The following is a 15,523-nucleotide window of genomic DNA, read 5'->3' on the forward strand; positions in this document are numbered from 1 at the left end:
GACAGCGCGTCAATTGTTCCGCACCGCAACGACGCGTCCAGAAGGGGACATTTATTGTTTTCTCGTGTTTGCCATAACCCCTCTTACTTTGGGTCGCGTCGGCCATTGCCCGCTCCAACGCTCCACATCTCCGTCGCTATTCACACTGTACTCCTTCTCGTGTGCTTCGGGTCTGCTTGGGGTTGCGAAAAAGCCCAAACCATCACTAATACCAAGCACGGCGTAGTCTACCTGTCTGCCTACTCATCCACCAACCACCAACCCCCAGCGCCCAACCACCGCCCCTTCCGACGTCATTATCCCTACGCCAGAATGGCGCGCAAACGCAAAGCTAGCGACGATGCACCCGTGCATGCCCATACTACCCCTCCGACAGATAACAAGTTTGCTACAACGAAGAAGCAGAAGATTGAGTGGGACAAGGTCGACAATTTTGAGGGTTTCACCATCAGCTCGGTAGGCCTCAACGCGCCAAAGCAGGGAAAAAAGTCCAAGCGCAATTACGGCGCCTACCCGGGTCAGGACGCCCCTTTGGATGCAGAGGTTGTACAGCCAAATCCGTTCCCAGACACGGACCTCAGTGAGGTACATGTGAAGATATCGCCTGCAATCTACTGGGAAAACACCAGCCGCTATCGAAAGTTCACCATTAACAATGAGGAATTCTCGGTTGGTCAAATTGTCTTCGTCAAGAAGGTTGAAGATGAACAAGATGCGCCAGACGCGATACAACATTGGCTCGCAAAGGTCCTCGAGATCCGTGCTGGAGATGCTTCCCATGTCTACCTCCGAGTGTTTTGGGCATACAGACCGGAAGATTTGCCAGGAGGTCGGCAGCCGCACCACGGTAGCTGTGAACTGATCATCAGTAACCACATGGATATTATTGAGGCATTGACTGTTCAAGCAGCCGCGAGTGTAATCTACTGGAATGATGATCCCGATGATCTAGCCTTACCAGCAGACCAACTCTTCTATAGGCAGAGCTTCGACGTCACCAAGAAGATCAGGCCACTAAGTGTAGGTACCAATCCCATGTCTCTATATTCTGTCACTAATTTGCTTTCTAGAAACTCAACACCTTCTGCATCGACAAGAAGCCCTGTAATCCCGACAAAATTTTGGTCCAATGTCCGCATTGCTCGAATTGGCTCCACGCGGAATGCCTCGAGAAGGAAGCCGTCCAAACCGTACCCAACACACAGAACAGCACACCAATGCCACCGCCTAAGAAGCGAGGTCGACCCAGCAAGGGAACGCAAGCGGACGTGGACCCACTCGAAGCCGAGCTTCACTCATCAGACACGGGCAAAACCCGCCTCACGATTACAGACAATCGCGAAGGACAAAACAAGCGACAATGGGACGTCGACATACCATGTCTGATGTGCGGCAAGATCATCGAAGAAGCCGACCCATCAACTGGAGCTGATAATGCGGTCAAATTAGAAGCGGAACCAGAACCACAAAAGGAAGAAGACGCCGACGACGCCAACACTACACCACCTCTCGCGCCCAGTGAAGCAGACTCTGTACTCAGGGACTCAGACGCCGACGCCACCGCCCCAACCACAACCAAGCCTTCCACCGCGCCTGATCTACCACCACCAGCAGCTCCCATCGAAATCAAGGGTGAGACCGCTTCCTCAACTTCTCCTCCATCCGATTAGCATAGCTAAAATTTGTCTTTTCATTTGATTCGTAGTGCCGCGAGGAAGAGGTCGGCCACCCGGCTCAAAGAATAAGAAGAGAAAACGCAGTAGTTATCCTTTCCCTTCGTCGTCGTCGTCGGCTGCGAAGAAGAAGAAGAAGATGTCGCTCTCTTCTTCTTCCAGGGTGAGTAATATTAAGGCGGAGGTGAAGGCGGAGGCGGACATGGACGAGGAGGAGGCTGGGCCTGGCATCGTGGTGCAGGATAATACAGAGGTTGTGCTTGATGCACCCAGGGAGAATGTTACACCTGCTGCTACTGCTACGTTGCCGCCTGCTGTACAAGAGTCTATATTTCAATCTGGGATTAGGTCGGTGAAGAGGATGTTGTGGAGGACGTGATGGGGTGATTGAGCCGTTTCATGTATTTTTTTTCAGACATGTATGAACACACACACGCACGTTCGTACGCACACATACACTTTAACTTCAGTCCCCACACATTGAATAGTTAGATACCCCTTTTTCATGTCCTTACTGCTCCCACGTTCGCTTCGTCAGTCCATATGTATCGTCTCTCTTTTCGTCCAGCAGTGTATGTAGTACACTAGTTCGTGTTATATACTTACCAACCGCAAACAATCCCAACAATAACACTTTAATCTTAGTCTCACGCTCAATAACTTCCGATTTCTGAAATTCTGATCTCTGTCATTTGATACACACCTACTTCTCTGCCCACCAGCAATGCACTCCGCGCAATGCCGTGGTGATGATGCAGAGCCATAGAAAATAAACTACAAAAAGGGTATACCCACACCATGTTCCATGCATGCCTAATATAAGAAAAAGAAAGAAAGAACGCCATCGCTGAATGCTGTTTATACCCTGATTTTCATGTCTCCCATATGATTGAGTGATGGTGAATGCTGATGCTGACAATGGTAGTTATCCCACTGCTTCCCGAAAATTCTGGTTAATGCATGCATCTTCCTACCATCCTCGTCCTGTCCCATCCCTTGTTCGCTCCCGTTCCTCCATAAAAGGCAGAACAGCACAGCTTTCGATTCCATGAATGCATCCGATGCTCTTTGTCATGCACATCAATCATCAGCCACGTCAAATCATCACATGCTCATCCTAACCCCTCACTTCCCCACACCAGGCAAATTCGCCTTTCCAACCTTCATCCTGAGCACCAACCTCCTCATCTCAGCACCAGGACCCGCACCACCACCGCTCTTCTCCACTTTAACAAGACCGCTCTTGGCTGCGGCACGGTTCCCGTTTGTCAGGGATCCCGTGTCGAAACTTTGGCGTTTGGAGGGTCTGTCATCGTCGGCGGTTCCGGTTGCAAGCTTACGCTTTTTGCTGTCTCGGTCTCGGATACGGGCTAGGTGATGAGGGGGGAGGCGTAGTTTGACGATTTTGCTGCGCTTTTGTTTGATGATGTGCTTTGGTGTGGGAGCTGGTGTAGCGGTGGCGGCAGGACGGGCTGGTGGGGCGACGCTTGGTCGAGGTGAAGGGGCGGCGCTGGGACGTGGTGATGGGGCTGTGCTTGAGGGTCTGGAGGGCACGCTGGCACCACTGGCAGTTTTTGTTTTGATCTTGAGCCTGGGGGCCGGTGGGGGAACATTTGATGACATAGCAGGGGTGGTATTGATGGGCTTTGGGATCTTGACAGTCTGTTTCGGCTTCGCCTGGGAAGACAGTGCAGAGGCCGGCGTGGAGACTTTGGGCGGTAGGATCGGAGTCTTGACTACTGGAGCTGCTGCTGGAGCTGGAGTGGGAGCCGGTGCTGGAGTTGCGGCCTTTGGAGTAGGAGCCGGGGTTGGTGCCTTGGGAGCCGGTGCTGGTGGCGCTACTACCTTCTTCGGTTGCATCAACGGCACCTCTGGTGTTGAGGCACGGGAATCTGGCTGAGGAGGAGCTGGCGCTGGCGCTGGCGGCGGTGGTGCCGGGGATGCACGTACGGATGGAGGAGGTACCGGTGAGGGCGAGTGATGAATAGTGGGCGAAAACACGATAGATTGACTCCTTGATTTTGCAAACGGTGACTCGCCGGTTGGCGTTGGAGACGCAGCAGACTTGTTCTTGAGTCCACCAATCTTGAGCGACAGTTTGGGCTGCCCTGGTGGCTTCGCTATCGGAGCAGTTGGCTCCCGGATGGGCTGGGGTATGGGAACTGGTAGAGGCGGTGGAGCTGGAGCTTCCGTTACCAACGGCCGCTTGGGTGTCCATCGGTGCTTCTTAGTCTGCGTGAAACGAATGACGCCCTTGCCAATGTGCTCTGCTTTCCAGTAGCGCGGAAGATGCAGTGTGACAGGTAGCTTGTTGACCTTTTGGTTGTCGAAGATCATGTCACAGATATCCAGGAGCTCAGACATGTCGCTCATAGACAATGTTTTCGACTTCAAAGCCTCTTCAAGCACCAGACGGAGAGTCTTGTGACCCTGCAAGTCGCTCTTCAATCCCCTCAGAGCCCCGTTAAGGTTTTGGCGGGCAAGGGCTGATGCACGTTCAGCGTTGCTGGCTTCATTCTCAACCACAAGCGTATCTGCTGTGGTATCGACTGCTTTCTCCGGCGCCCAAACATCACCAGTGGCGACCTGGCCGATAGCAATGCCGAAGAGACGTAGCAATTGCTTTCTGAAGTACGGCGATGGGTCAGACCGAATCTCGTGAACCAGAAACTTCAACACTGTATCTTTGCGGAACATGCCCAGTCGAATAAGACACTCCCATGCCTTCAAGCGGACATTGTCTGCATTACCAAGCTGAGCGTATTGTAAAAATTCGCTGGGCTTGAATGGAGTAACTCGGCTCATGACCAGCTTTAGCGCGCAATCAAGAGCAGTGGTCGTGTAAACGTTTTGATATGTAGGAATCCACTCATCCAGGCGTTGATGGCGAGTGAGTTCTCCAATCGCTTTGCTGGTAAAGTCTTGCTCCTGGGCCCATTCCTCGTGGCTGAGGTCGGACGTCGTGTTAGACTTTGTGAGGGTCTCTGCTATACAACGCATTAGCGTCGCTATGTAATGGTCGTCGCTATAATCGTTTCCGCGGTTATCATTGTAGCGTACTAGATCGAGCAGGAAACGCTTGGCCTCCAGTGGAGATCTACCATCCTCGCCCTTGATTCTTGCAATGGCTTGTGGAATGGCGCACTGGATGAGATACATGCTTCGATCCGAAAAGTCGTTTGATCTTGTCATGCCAGAATTCGGTAAACAGAACAGCTCCTGGAAAGCCTTCTTGAGATGAAACAATCCCACCCAGTCAGTCCGCTTTAGGGCGCTCTGGGCCAACACCGAGGCGGCCATAGTCCGTATACCGTGAAAGTATCGGTTGTCCATCAATGTCTTGACCAGGAAGGTTGAGATCAGCTTATGACCCTCCTTGTTGGCAAGGAATTGTATAGATTCGGCCTGCGCAACGACGTCCTTATCCTGCTGCAGTTGCGAGACATACATGTACGACGGCATGTCTTCGATGTTGGTTCGGCATATCCACTCAAAATCTGCGTCAATCCGGATCCATTCATAGGCCTCCCCCTCTTGCTTAGCCTCGTCCTCCGCTGGCCAGTCATCTAACCGCCACTCATTGTGCTCTTGGGGAGTGGTGAAGAGATCTCCTAGCATGTAAAAGGTGACATCCTCTTGTGTCTCACCTGAAGCGTCGAGACCTGCCGCGGCGGCCATGCGCTCTTTGTTTAGTCGGTTTCTCTTAAGCCGCTTGTACTTTGTGTTGTAAGGAATCTCGACTTTGACGTTGTTTGAGTTGATATCCACAATGTGTTCATAGGGTGTTCCGTCCGCTTCATGTATCCGAATAGTCATGGGCCCTACAAAGGTCGGGTATCCAGTTGCTGACCGCAAGTCGCGAGATTTTTCTTTGGCCTCGCGCATAAAGTCATCAGCGGATAGACCATTTTCGAGCGTCGTGATGGATGAATCGGCTTGGAGTTGCCTAATGGTGAGTTGTACTACTTGCTTCTTTTTGTTGAACGTGGGGAGACAGTGAAATGTGGGGCATCCTGAGCCAACTATCCATTGTTGGAAAAAGGACTCAAGCTTTTGGTGGCCAACCTTTTCACAGATATCGAGAAAATCGTCCGTAGTAATGGCGCCATTTGGATACTTGCCTTGCCGCGCATTGAACAGCATCCTGTACAAGCACCTGTCCACGCCATTCTTACCGCTCTGTTTCACCAGACGGTTGTGTAAGATGGAGAGAACCATGAGCGATTTGAGCTCCATAAATTCCAGCTCGCCAGGATCCAGCTGCAGAATTTCACCGAGTTGTTGCAGCGAGGGCCGCTTCCGGTCCATTTGAATGACTTTGTCGACCATGAGCTTTTGACGGAAGCGCCAGTCGTTTCGGCCGAATAGCTCACGGAGGTAGAGCTCAGCCATGAACCATGAGCCACCAACCACGATCCAATGGTCTTCTGGGTTATGTGAGATGACGTCTACTCCTATCCATTGGCTCGCTACAGCGTGTACCAACACCCTAGTTGTGTGTTCGAGCGGCTCCCAGACTGTTTCGGGGAAAAGAAGGCGGGAGCTACAGATGGAGAAAGATGCTGTGTGTGCGGTGTCGCATTCCAGGTCATCCACGAATGCAAGCTTATAGGAGTTGCCAAAGGCATAACTCTGAAAACGCTCAGTGAAGGTATCGAGAGCCCGGGCTAGCATCATGGCGCTATTTCTGACCTCGTTCTCTTTGCCCGGCAGACAGAAAGCGTGGACCTTGATCGCATTCTCCCCCAAGCGCTCGTCGTCCAGGGTATCACGGTATTCGGAAAGATCGACGTGCTCAAAGGGGCCAATGACGAAGCCGATGTGTTGCGGGAGAACGGGAGTATCGCAGGAGAAACTGGCGGTCTTTCGTGTAGAGTCTGCGGGATCGAGAATCTATGCTGTTAGCAAAATATGCGATGAGCACATGTAAACAAATACGTACATCATCTGTCAATGTCCCAGAGCAGATGACTTGCATCTCGATAGCCTTTTCCTCGTCGGACAAATCCACCTGGTCGTCATCTGCATCCAGCATAACGCTATCGGCTTTTTCAGCTCGATCTGCCTGTGTCTGCGCATTTGCACTTGAGGCGGGGCCTTTGCTAAGCGCATCGCCCAGGGTCCGGGGATAGCGAATAGAAACATCGAAAAGACACCTCGTTTCGCCGTCGTCTATGCATGGAAACAGACAAGATGCGGCACCGGGAAAGGGCGAGTTGCGCGTGTAGGCATGCGGGTAGCGGGCATCTCCGTCCTCCAGACCGACAAACTGCAGCGCATCACGGAAATCGTCCAATTCGTATTCGATTTCCAGCTTCAGTGGCGCGTAGAAGGTTCCCTGGGCATCGTCGGTCATGCCAGCCTCCGAAGGCTTCACTTCCCGGATCATTACTTTTTCAGGTATGGAGATGACCAGTTCGTCTTCGGTGCCAAGCGTGTGCCGCGCTATCCGTTGCTTTGCGTAGTGATATTGCTCGAGGCCGGTGCCGGGATATAATGTCAGTCGCTGGTGCAGGTTCGAGTAGCTAAACGCCGCCTTCTCGCCGTCGACCTTGATGCTCGTTGGCTTCAGTTGGCGGCAATTCAGGGTAATGTCACGCAGTTGGGACTTGTCGGGCTGTATGTCGAGTGTAGTGAGGCCTTTGACCCGGCGCGGTGCAAAGCTAAAGTCGAGCTCGAGCTGCTGCTTCAACAGCGTGAAAGAGTCGCCCGACGAGGCGTCTTCCATTGCGTCGGCAAGCTCGGGGGGCGCCATGGTGGGCGGCGACGCAGGCGATGCTGCTCCCGAATATGCGGCGGTTGGGTGGGGGTCTCGAGGGCTGCGATGGTCGTGGGTTGAGTGCGGAGGCGCGCGTTGTACGGGAGTTTCGCGACAATGGACGCTAACACTCATGGCCCGTGCGTGGGTTATATGGGGCGCTCACCTCGTTCCGCTTCATATTGCCCACGTCACTGCGCGTTTTTGGCTAGTGAAATGAGTAAGTGCGCTTCAATTCCCTTCCACCAGTACTTTCGCATTGCTTTCAGGACTGTCCACATCCGTGTCACATGATGGCTCCACGTCATACCAGGAGCATGTAAGAATTCAAAGCTGTCAGAAATGCAAACGACCCATACTTTGTTTTAGCTTTAAGCGGGTAAACGCTCTCGCGTGAACTCTAATTGTGTAAAAAACAGAAACTGTAATAGAGCATGATAATATAGCATGCCTCCCAAGCAATGTATTCTATGGTCAACAACAAAAAAACGATGATCGGCCTCCCCCTCTTACTATACTTCTTCCACATCGGCATCGTCCTCTAAAACTTCCTCTTCCGCATCCCTACCTCCAGCGCAAGCGGCTTCCTCAGGAATCCCTCCCTAGTCTTCAACTCTCCCTGCCTGATCTCGAACTCATACCGTCTAAACACCGTGGAAACAATCAGCGCTAATTCCATCTCAGCCACGTTCCTGCCCACACAAGCTCTGGGTCCATGGCTAAATGGTATGAAAGCTGCCTTCTGCTGCTCGGTGATAGTTTCCCAACGCTCCGGCCTGAACTCATCGGCATCGGGGCCCCAGATCTCAGTCGAGTGGTGGATAGTGTATGCGGGAACGGAGAGAGCAGTGCCTTGAGGAAAGTGGTGACCCTGGAGTGTGATTCCTGGGCCTGGGGGAATGAGACGGGGAAGACCGAGGGACGAGGTGCTGTGGATGCGCATAGTTTCCTTGATGACCGCGTCCATGTACGGCAGATCCTTGACCTGGGCAAACTCTGGCACAGCGTCCGGGTCGGGTAGGGCGGCGTCTAGCTCTTCTTGAAGTTTGCGGACAACGTCTGGGTGCTTCAGGCAGTGGTACAGAATAGCGCAGGATGTGTTGGAGGTAGTGTCGGAGCCGGCGATGAGTTGGGTCAGGGCTTCAGCGGTAAGTTCTTCACGACCAAGCTTGTTGCCGTTTTCATCACGACCTTCCATGAGGCGGGCGAGTAAATCAACGCGATCAGAGGGTTTCTCAAGACGGGCGTTGACACGAGCGATTGCAATACCGGCGAGGTTCTCGACAGCTTTTATACCTTGGCTAAAGAATGGGTCTGGGAAGTACTTTGCGTAGGGCTTGATGGCGGGGAAGCAACCAATGGTTCTGTAACGTGTCAGTTCTTGTACCTCCACCGAAAAGTGAGAAATCTACATACCCACTGACTTCACCCCTGCGGTTCAACACTTCAATCGCAGGCGCATACGTGATTACTCCGTCCTTGCTAACCTCTGCCTCGTCTCTGCCCTTCTTCAGCATACCAAACGGCTCTCCAAACGCCAAATCGCCAATGACGTCGAAAGCGAGGTAGTTGAACCAATGCAGTGCATCCATCTGATACCACCCATCCTTATCCTTGACGCTCTCAGCCCGGCTATCCCACTGCTTCTGCAACTCTGCCAAATTGTGATGAATGTACTGTTCAAACTGCCCAACGCTCTTAGCGGAAAAGGTGTGAGACACAGTCTTGCGCTTCCTGGTATGCTCCGCACGGTCCCTGGTGTTGAAAAGACCACGTCTGATCGACACAAACGCATCATAGTACTCGCTCTTCAGGAACCCGTTACCATGGCCGTAAATCTGCGGGATAGCGTCCGCATCTGCGATACTGACGTGATGTGGCTGGATACGAACGACCTTGCCATACTTCTTGTGCGCCTCGTGTACGGCGAGGAAGCGTTTGCCCTGTCGACACTGCCACAGAAGCCAGAGGTTCGTCCAAGCGGCAGGGAAGGGCGCCGGAATGTTGCGAATCTGCCAGTTGCGGAGGTACGGTAGTACATAGTAGACGACCGGAAGGAGGAGGATCGTGTACGGCGACAGGAGGAGTGATACGACCGTCATGATGGGCGAAGATGAGGAAGTTGGAATAAGCAATGGAAACAAGCAATTTAAAGAAAGTCGCCCAGCTTGATCGCGTAGCAGCAGCGTCAAAGTAGCCCCGAGCTCGACGTAATAAACGTTGGCTACTCTTACTGCCTTGTGAGTTTCGATGAACCGTCGACGTGTTCAATCCCTCTCTTCATCGTTTGCCAGGCCAGCGAGCAGGCTCCTTATACCCCTTTCACACATACCCTTCCTTCGCTTGCGTAAAAAACCCCATGTGGCAGCCACCATAGAAATTTCCGCGAAACATGGAATCCCCAGGGCCGCAACACGCGACCTGCCAACGTCACTACGGCTTCAGATCCGTCTCGATCCATCATCAAGGGCGGCCATTGACCAATCAGGCCTCGCTAGTTTGGCCTTCACATAGCCGTGTTGAAGCTCCGAAGCACGCTCTAAGTCAGCAAGTCGTAACCCCGCCCTCCCTAGCGCCCGAGAGTTCTCCGTTCCACCCCACGTCGCCAACAGCATCATCGGGAGCCGACGCCAAGACTGCCTGCTTCCGATCAGCCTCGTCTTCTGCCTGAGACTACTGCATGTGCGCGTTACAGATCCAAAAGTACCGTGTTGCAACCTGGAAAAAGCAGGATACTATGTTAACAGAAACTGCCGATGTGCTTTCCGTGAAGCTCAAAATGGTATGTGGCGTGTCACGTCGGAGATATTGCGGGTACGTAAGCAGAGTTGCGCCGAGTAAGCTGGTATCTTCCGTGGCGTACCGGATGATTCGATACACTCCTAGAGCATTTATATTGTTCTCGCGTGGAGACGCCGTTGATTTTTTGTTTTGCATGAAGCTGGCCGGTCTCTCGCTCCAAGGACACCGAAGCTCCGAGAGTCCGGACAACCTTGTCATAGTCAGACGATAAGAAGCTTTAGCGTATGTACCCGCCAACATGTCCATCCTCTACTGTATACAATGTGCCTGACAAGAACACACGTGCAGTTTCAATCTCTCTCACCAAAAGGTAATCCAGTCGTTACTCTCAGTCAAACTCATGCTTCAGGGGGGTATTGAATGAGAATTTAACGCTATCTAGCTAGTCCCGTTGTCCAACTACGTATATATTCCTCAAATGAGGCAAAGAGGTATTAGCGCCATGCTCTCAACGTAGCAAACGCCTTGTGGTATCATCCTTTCGAATCAGTCCGTATCTCATTATCCTAGCGTGTGTATCTTCCACCAAAACTGCGCTTAATTGTTGTCGTCGTCGTCAGAGAAGAAGTTCAAGATGGCCTTGACCGCCATAGGGCCCAGCCCGTGAGGCGGGTAGCAAATGTAACTTGGGTCATCGACCGCACCCAGCTTCTCACGGAACTCAGTCTTGTTGGTAAGCTTGAGCTCCGTTGCAATGGCGTGGTATGCGCGGCTGAGGACCTTGACACGCGTGCCCTTGACATTATGTCCGGGGCTGAACTTGGAGCTGGCACCACCACCAAAAGTGACGCTAGTAGCGCCTTCGGCAGCGACCTGCTTGAGAGCATGGGTGACAATGTACTCGATGGAACCACCAGGCGCACCGGGGAAGTCGAGAGAGTACTTGACTTGCCAGCCGTGATCTGGCGAAAGCTGGGCCATCGCTACAAAGGCAGCAATAGTACCATCGGACGTGGTAGCAATGTGGTATTGACGGTGCTCCTCATCCTGCCATGGGTGGATGTTAGTCAAGTGAACCTGCTTGCCCTTGCGGTTCTTCAGCCAGTCCTCTACACGAGCATCGACCTTTTGCTTGATCTCTGGTGGTGGTGGTGAGCCGATCTTGTAATCAGCAATCTTCACTCCCTCCTTCTCGGCGTGACGAATCTTGCGCTGCACATCCGAGTCCTTGTCGGCGGGGTTGTGGGCTGGGTCGACACGCTGTTCTCCTGTAACGGAGAAGGTGCGCCAGTTGAATTTGGTCGCTAGGACCTCCTCAGCAGCAGCACCGACAAGTAGCCAGAGCGGCTTGAGGTTGCGCTCCTTCTTGATGTACTTGAGGTAAGCAGCCATCGTCTTCAGGTACTGAGACTCGTGGCAAAGAGGGTCACCGACGGTAATGGCGAAGCCATCCTGAGGAACGAATCCAACAGCCGCGCCGGTGTTCTCGTCACGCCAAATCTCTGTGCGAGGCTCCAGCCACGATGTGTTCGTCGCGTCACCGTAGTTGGCAATGAGCTTCTCGATTGGCTGAAGGTCGATCTTGGCAACAGCGCGATCTTGACCCTCCCACGGAGGATGCATTGTGCTTGCTTCAGGATGACGCAGCTGTTTGATAACAGCCTTCTCTGGCAAGCTCTTGGGGTCACGGGGGAACATGGAAGCGTGACGAATGTTTCCAAGACTCATCATCAGCATGAGAATACGCTCAAGACCGATACCGCCACCACCGTGGGGTGGAGCTCCCCATTGGAAGCCTTGGATATACTCTTCCATGGAGCTGGGATCGACCTTGAGTTTGCGCATCTTCTCCAACAGCATATCAGCGTCGTGAATACGCTGACCACCGCTAAGGATTTCCTGGCCTCGACAGAAGATGTCGAAAGAATTGGTAACGTTGGGGTTGTTGGGGTCGTTCATGGCGTAGAATGGTCGGGCATTTGCTGGGAACTTGTCCAAGATGTAGTAGTCGGTTCCGAGCTTCTGCTTGATGACGCGACCGAGTTGGACCTCGTCTCTGGTGCCCAGGTCTTCGTTCACGTCAAGCTCATTACCGTCGTCATCTCTCCAGCCAGACTCGTTCAGCATGCGAACAGCATCGGCGAATGGGATGATTGGGGTCTCATCCAGCCAGACCAAATCCTCATGTGGGAAGTGCTTCTTGATGACCTCAATTTCGGGCCGATATTGCTCGTAGATTCCCTTGAAGATGGCCTTGAACGTGCGATCTAGCACACGGAGGACCTCATGGTAATGCTCATCAATTTGCATTTCCAGATCGAGGCCGGTGTACTCGGTCAAATGACGGTAGGTGTTGCTGTTCTCGGCACGGAATACGGCACCAATCTCGTACACTTTGCCAAAGTCTGCAGAGATGGCCATTTGCTTGGCCAATTGGGGACTCTGGGCAAGGAAGGCACCACGACCAAAGTAGTCAATCTTGAACACACTGGCTCCTGACTCGGTAGCACCACCTTGTAGCTTGGGAGTATGGATTTCGATGAACCCTTCCGAGTCGAGCTGGTTACGGAAGAGTCTGCAGATACCAGACTGGATGCGGAAGATACCTTGCGAGGCTGTTGTTCTCAAGTCGATAACGCGGTTGTTCAGACGTGTGCGATCGGCAATCTTGACCCGGGTGTGACCCTCCTTGTGGTCTTCCTTTGCTAGCTCAGCGTCCACTTCAGCCTGGGTGACTTCGGCTTCGTTGACGTTGAAGGGCAGGTGATCGGTGACAGAAGCTTCGACGTGCAATGCGTGAACGGAGACCTCAACATCGTGGATGGTGGCGCCGAGGACCTCTCCCTGCTTGGCCTTGGGCTCCTGTAGTATACCCTTGACTAGCACAACGGTTTCGGCGTCAAGGTGCTCTGCCCAGTACAACATGTACTTTGAGATATCGGCGTGCTCCACGAGCACACCCTGAATGGTAGCGAGCTGCTGGCGAAACATGAGGAAGACAAACTTGGAGCTCATCTTCCTCAGGTGATGGATACGAGCGCGGAAGACGACCTCCTTGCCAATATCCTTTGCAGAGAAGTCTTGGATCTTATGACGGGACTCATGCTTCCACTCTCCCGCATAGCCGTTGGGAGGGAGAATGCCATATATGGCCCTTTGTTCTGGTGTCAACTCAGTCAGAGCCTGCTGTTCCATCTCTTTCCTCCTGCGCTCCAGCTCAGCCTCCTTCTCCATGTTCTGCTTGTGGCGCTCTTCCTGCTGAGCCTGCCTCTCATGCTTGCGCAGCTGACCACGGGACATGGGCTCGCCTTGGCGGTTAAGGGGAGCATCCTCATCGCTTGAGTCGTTACCAATGTGCAGCTTCTCCTTCACGGCACGCATGGGGCTATGGGTGGAGAGAGAACCCGAGCGTGCGGTTTTAGTGGCACCAGCCCGGTTTGGGCTCTCAGTGCGGCGGTGGAGGAGGCCGCTGAGGGAGCCGCGTGGCTGATCTATGCTAGACCTGCTCTCAGTGGGTGAGGCGAGTTCACTGCGCTTGAAGTCGCCGCTTGCCCGTGAGTTGCCGAGCGTAGCAGAGGAGTGGGATGTTGCAGAGGGCGACTGGGCCCTAGCATGACTGTTGAGCGATGTAGGCGATTTGACGCCACCCTTCTCGTCGTCTGAGGGTGAATGACCATTCTTCGTCGGCTTGAGCTTGTCAAGCGCTTTCTTAAGGGAACTCATGGTTGTGGTGGTGCGAGAGCTGTGCCCGTTGTGCGTGGTTAGACTACCTGAGCGCAGAGTGGGGCAAGCAACCGCGAGGTGATGGCTGCTACTGCGAGGGGTGGTTAGCAGAGAATGAATGGCCTTGTACGAAGAAAAAGAATTCTCTACAATCAGATGTGACTTGCAGTATTAGATTGCCTTGGAGGGCGGGAGCGAGCTGAAGTATACAATGACCGGGAACGGCGTGGCTGTTGGGTAATTTCGCTATGACGTTACCCGTGGGCCCTCCCGATGTATGCTTAACTGGATTGTGCCTGGGGCGCTGAAAGCAGCGCGCGCCTTTCCCAACCGCCGTGTCAAGGATCTGCCCCGTGCGCGAGCGTGACGTAGTTCTGCTTGCAAAGTCGAATGTCTAGGCCTTTGCTGTACGAAAAGGGCACGAGAAGAAGACGAGAAACGGACGAGCACATGAGGCTGTATCCGACGGACACTGGCGGCTTTGCATGGACATACCAACTCGGGTTATTGTGTGAGGCATAAACATCCCACCCTCCATACTCATCCGCATGCGCGCCATCTCCGCTGACACATTTCACCATCCTCCGCTTCCGTTTCGCTGTTCGTGCGAAGCATTGGAGCCGAGACGTTTGACATGCTTCTATCAGGCCGCCACCCGCCTTCAGCCACACTATAGCCAGGCAATTTGATTAATTCACATCCGTCACCCGTACGCTTGCTTACTCCGGGCCTCCGGCGGCCCCGAAGACAGCTAAGAACTAGATGTGCAAACGTTTTAGTGGCGTGCCGGGAAGAGGCCGACCGATCCTAGCCTCTGACCAACCTGCAGATGATGGCTTTTCTCACAAACTATGGGATTGTGCCGGAAACGCATACAAACAGGGTCGCGGGCGGCCCATAGTATCCCGCATCATACGAACAAAGTTTGTGCAGAAAAAAACCTGCTACCCTGCATTCTGCGTCACAGAAATCTTCCAGCCCATGAAAAAAGAGAGATGATCCTCTCAGAAAGCAGTTCGTCATCGACGATCGGTGCGCGCAATAGCAAGTTCTGCCAGGCACGTTACAACCCTCGAGATCGCATTCCAGCCTGCAATCAGCCACACATTGCCGGTAGCCGCCCAGACGCCCTCCACTACCACATTAGTTCGGCACATGGCATTTCTGGAGTAGACCAACTAAGTAGGCGAGCCGTGTTTATGCCACACTGAAATTAGAATGCTTGTGGCGTAGAGAGATTTGGAACCTGCAAGCTTTTAGCGACAAGATCCTCTTGCCTGTTCTGTCATCTACATGCCCCGCATCATAGCTTGATTCTGCATCATACGCTTGTTATCTAATCTCCCGGCTATCACCAACCGAAACCCTTCCTTTGCTTCCAAATACAATCTGCCGCCCTCGGTTCGCTTCCCTGTTTTTCCTCTTTCACGTGCCAGCATGTCGCACTTGACGCCGTCTTACTGCATTAGACAAAGGACTTCATAATCATGACTGATGCTGTCTACGAGCGCCAGGTAGTAGGCCTTGACTGCACGTCTTTCTTAACACGATCACAGCAGTAACAGCTTTCTCTCTTATTGGACAATTTATTGGCGGCTGTACTGTACGCATCTTTATAATCAAGCAC

The 15,523-nt window shown here is 53.0% G+C and overlaps 5 protein-coding genes across 5 annotated transcripts; 1 reads left to right on the forward strand and 4 right to left on the reverse strand.

Annotated features, from left to right (window-relative positions):
- Positions 1-312: 312 nt before the first annotated feature.
- PtrM4_138720 (putative ebs-bah-phd domain-containing protein) lies at positions 313-1,670 on the forward strand (the record flags this gene model as incomplete). The annotated part of the gene is made up of 2 exons (XM_001938084.2): positions 313-1,020; positions 1,071-1,670. The coding sequence occupies 2 exons, from the start codon at positions 313-315 to the stop codon at positions 1,668-1,670; spliced, it is 1,308 nt and encodes a 435-aa protein (XP_001938119.1).
- A 1,128-nt stretch (positions 1,671-2,798) lies between these two features.
- PtrM4_138730 (Atrophin-1 multi-domain protein) lies at positions 2,799-3,296 on the reverse strand (the record flags this gene model as incomplete). The annotated part of the gene is made up of 1 exon (XM_066109396.1): positions 2,799-3,296. The coding sequence occupies one exon, from the start codon at positions 3,294-3,296 to the stop codon at positions 2,799-2,801; it is 498 nt and encodes a 165-aa protein (XP_065960318.1).
- A 3,172-nt stretch (positions 3,297-6,468) lies between these two features.
- PtrM4_138740 (uncharacterized protein) lies at positions 6,469-7,428 on the reverse strand (the record flags this gene model as incomplete). The annotated part of the gene is made up of 1 exon (XM_066109397.1): positions 6,469-7,428. The coding sequence occupies one exon, from the start codon at positions 7,426-7,428 to the stop codon at positions 6,469-6,471; it is 960 nt and encodes a 319-aa protein (XP_065960319.1).
- A 612-nt stretch (positions 7,429-8,040) lies between these two features.
- On the reverse strand, positions 8,041-9,533 carry PtrM4_138750 (CypX, Cytochrome P450; the record flags this gene model as incomplete). Its single annotated transcript, XM_066109398.1, has 3 exons — positions 8,041-8,044; positions 8,073-8,795; positions 8,848-9,533. 3 exons carry the CDS (start codon positions 9,531-9,533, stop codon positions 8,041-8,043), a joined length of 1,413 nt encoding a protein of 470 aa, XP_065960320.1.
- A 1,237-nt stretch (positions 9,534-10,770) lies between these two features.
- PtrM4_138760 (AsnS, Aspartyl-asparaginyl-tRNA synthetase) lies at positions 10,771-13,896 on the reverse strand (the record flags this gene model as incomplete). The annotated part of the gene is made up of 1 exon (XM_001938081.2): positions 10,771-13,896. One exon carries the CDS (start codon positions 13,894-13,896, stop codon positions 10,771-10,773), a length of 3,126 nt encoding a protein of 1,041 aa, XP_001938116.1.
- Positions 13,897-15,523: the final 1,627 nt, after the last annotated feature.

The sequence above is a fragment of the Pyrenophora tritici-repentis genome, chromosome 8, assembly GCF_003171515.1.
Source record: "Pyrenophora tritici-repentis strain M4 chromosome 8, whole genome shotgun sequence".
Taxonomy (NCBI): domain Eukaryota; kingdom Fungi; phylum Ascomycota; class Dothideomycetes; order Pleosporales; family Pleosporaceae; genus Pyrenophora; species Pyrenophora tritici-repentis.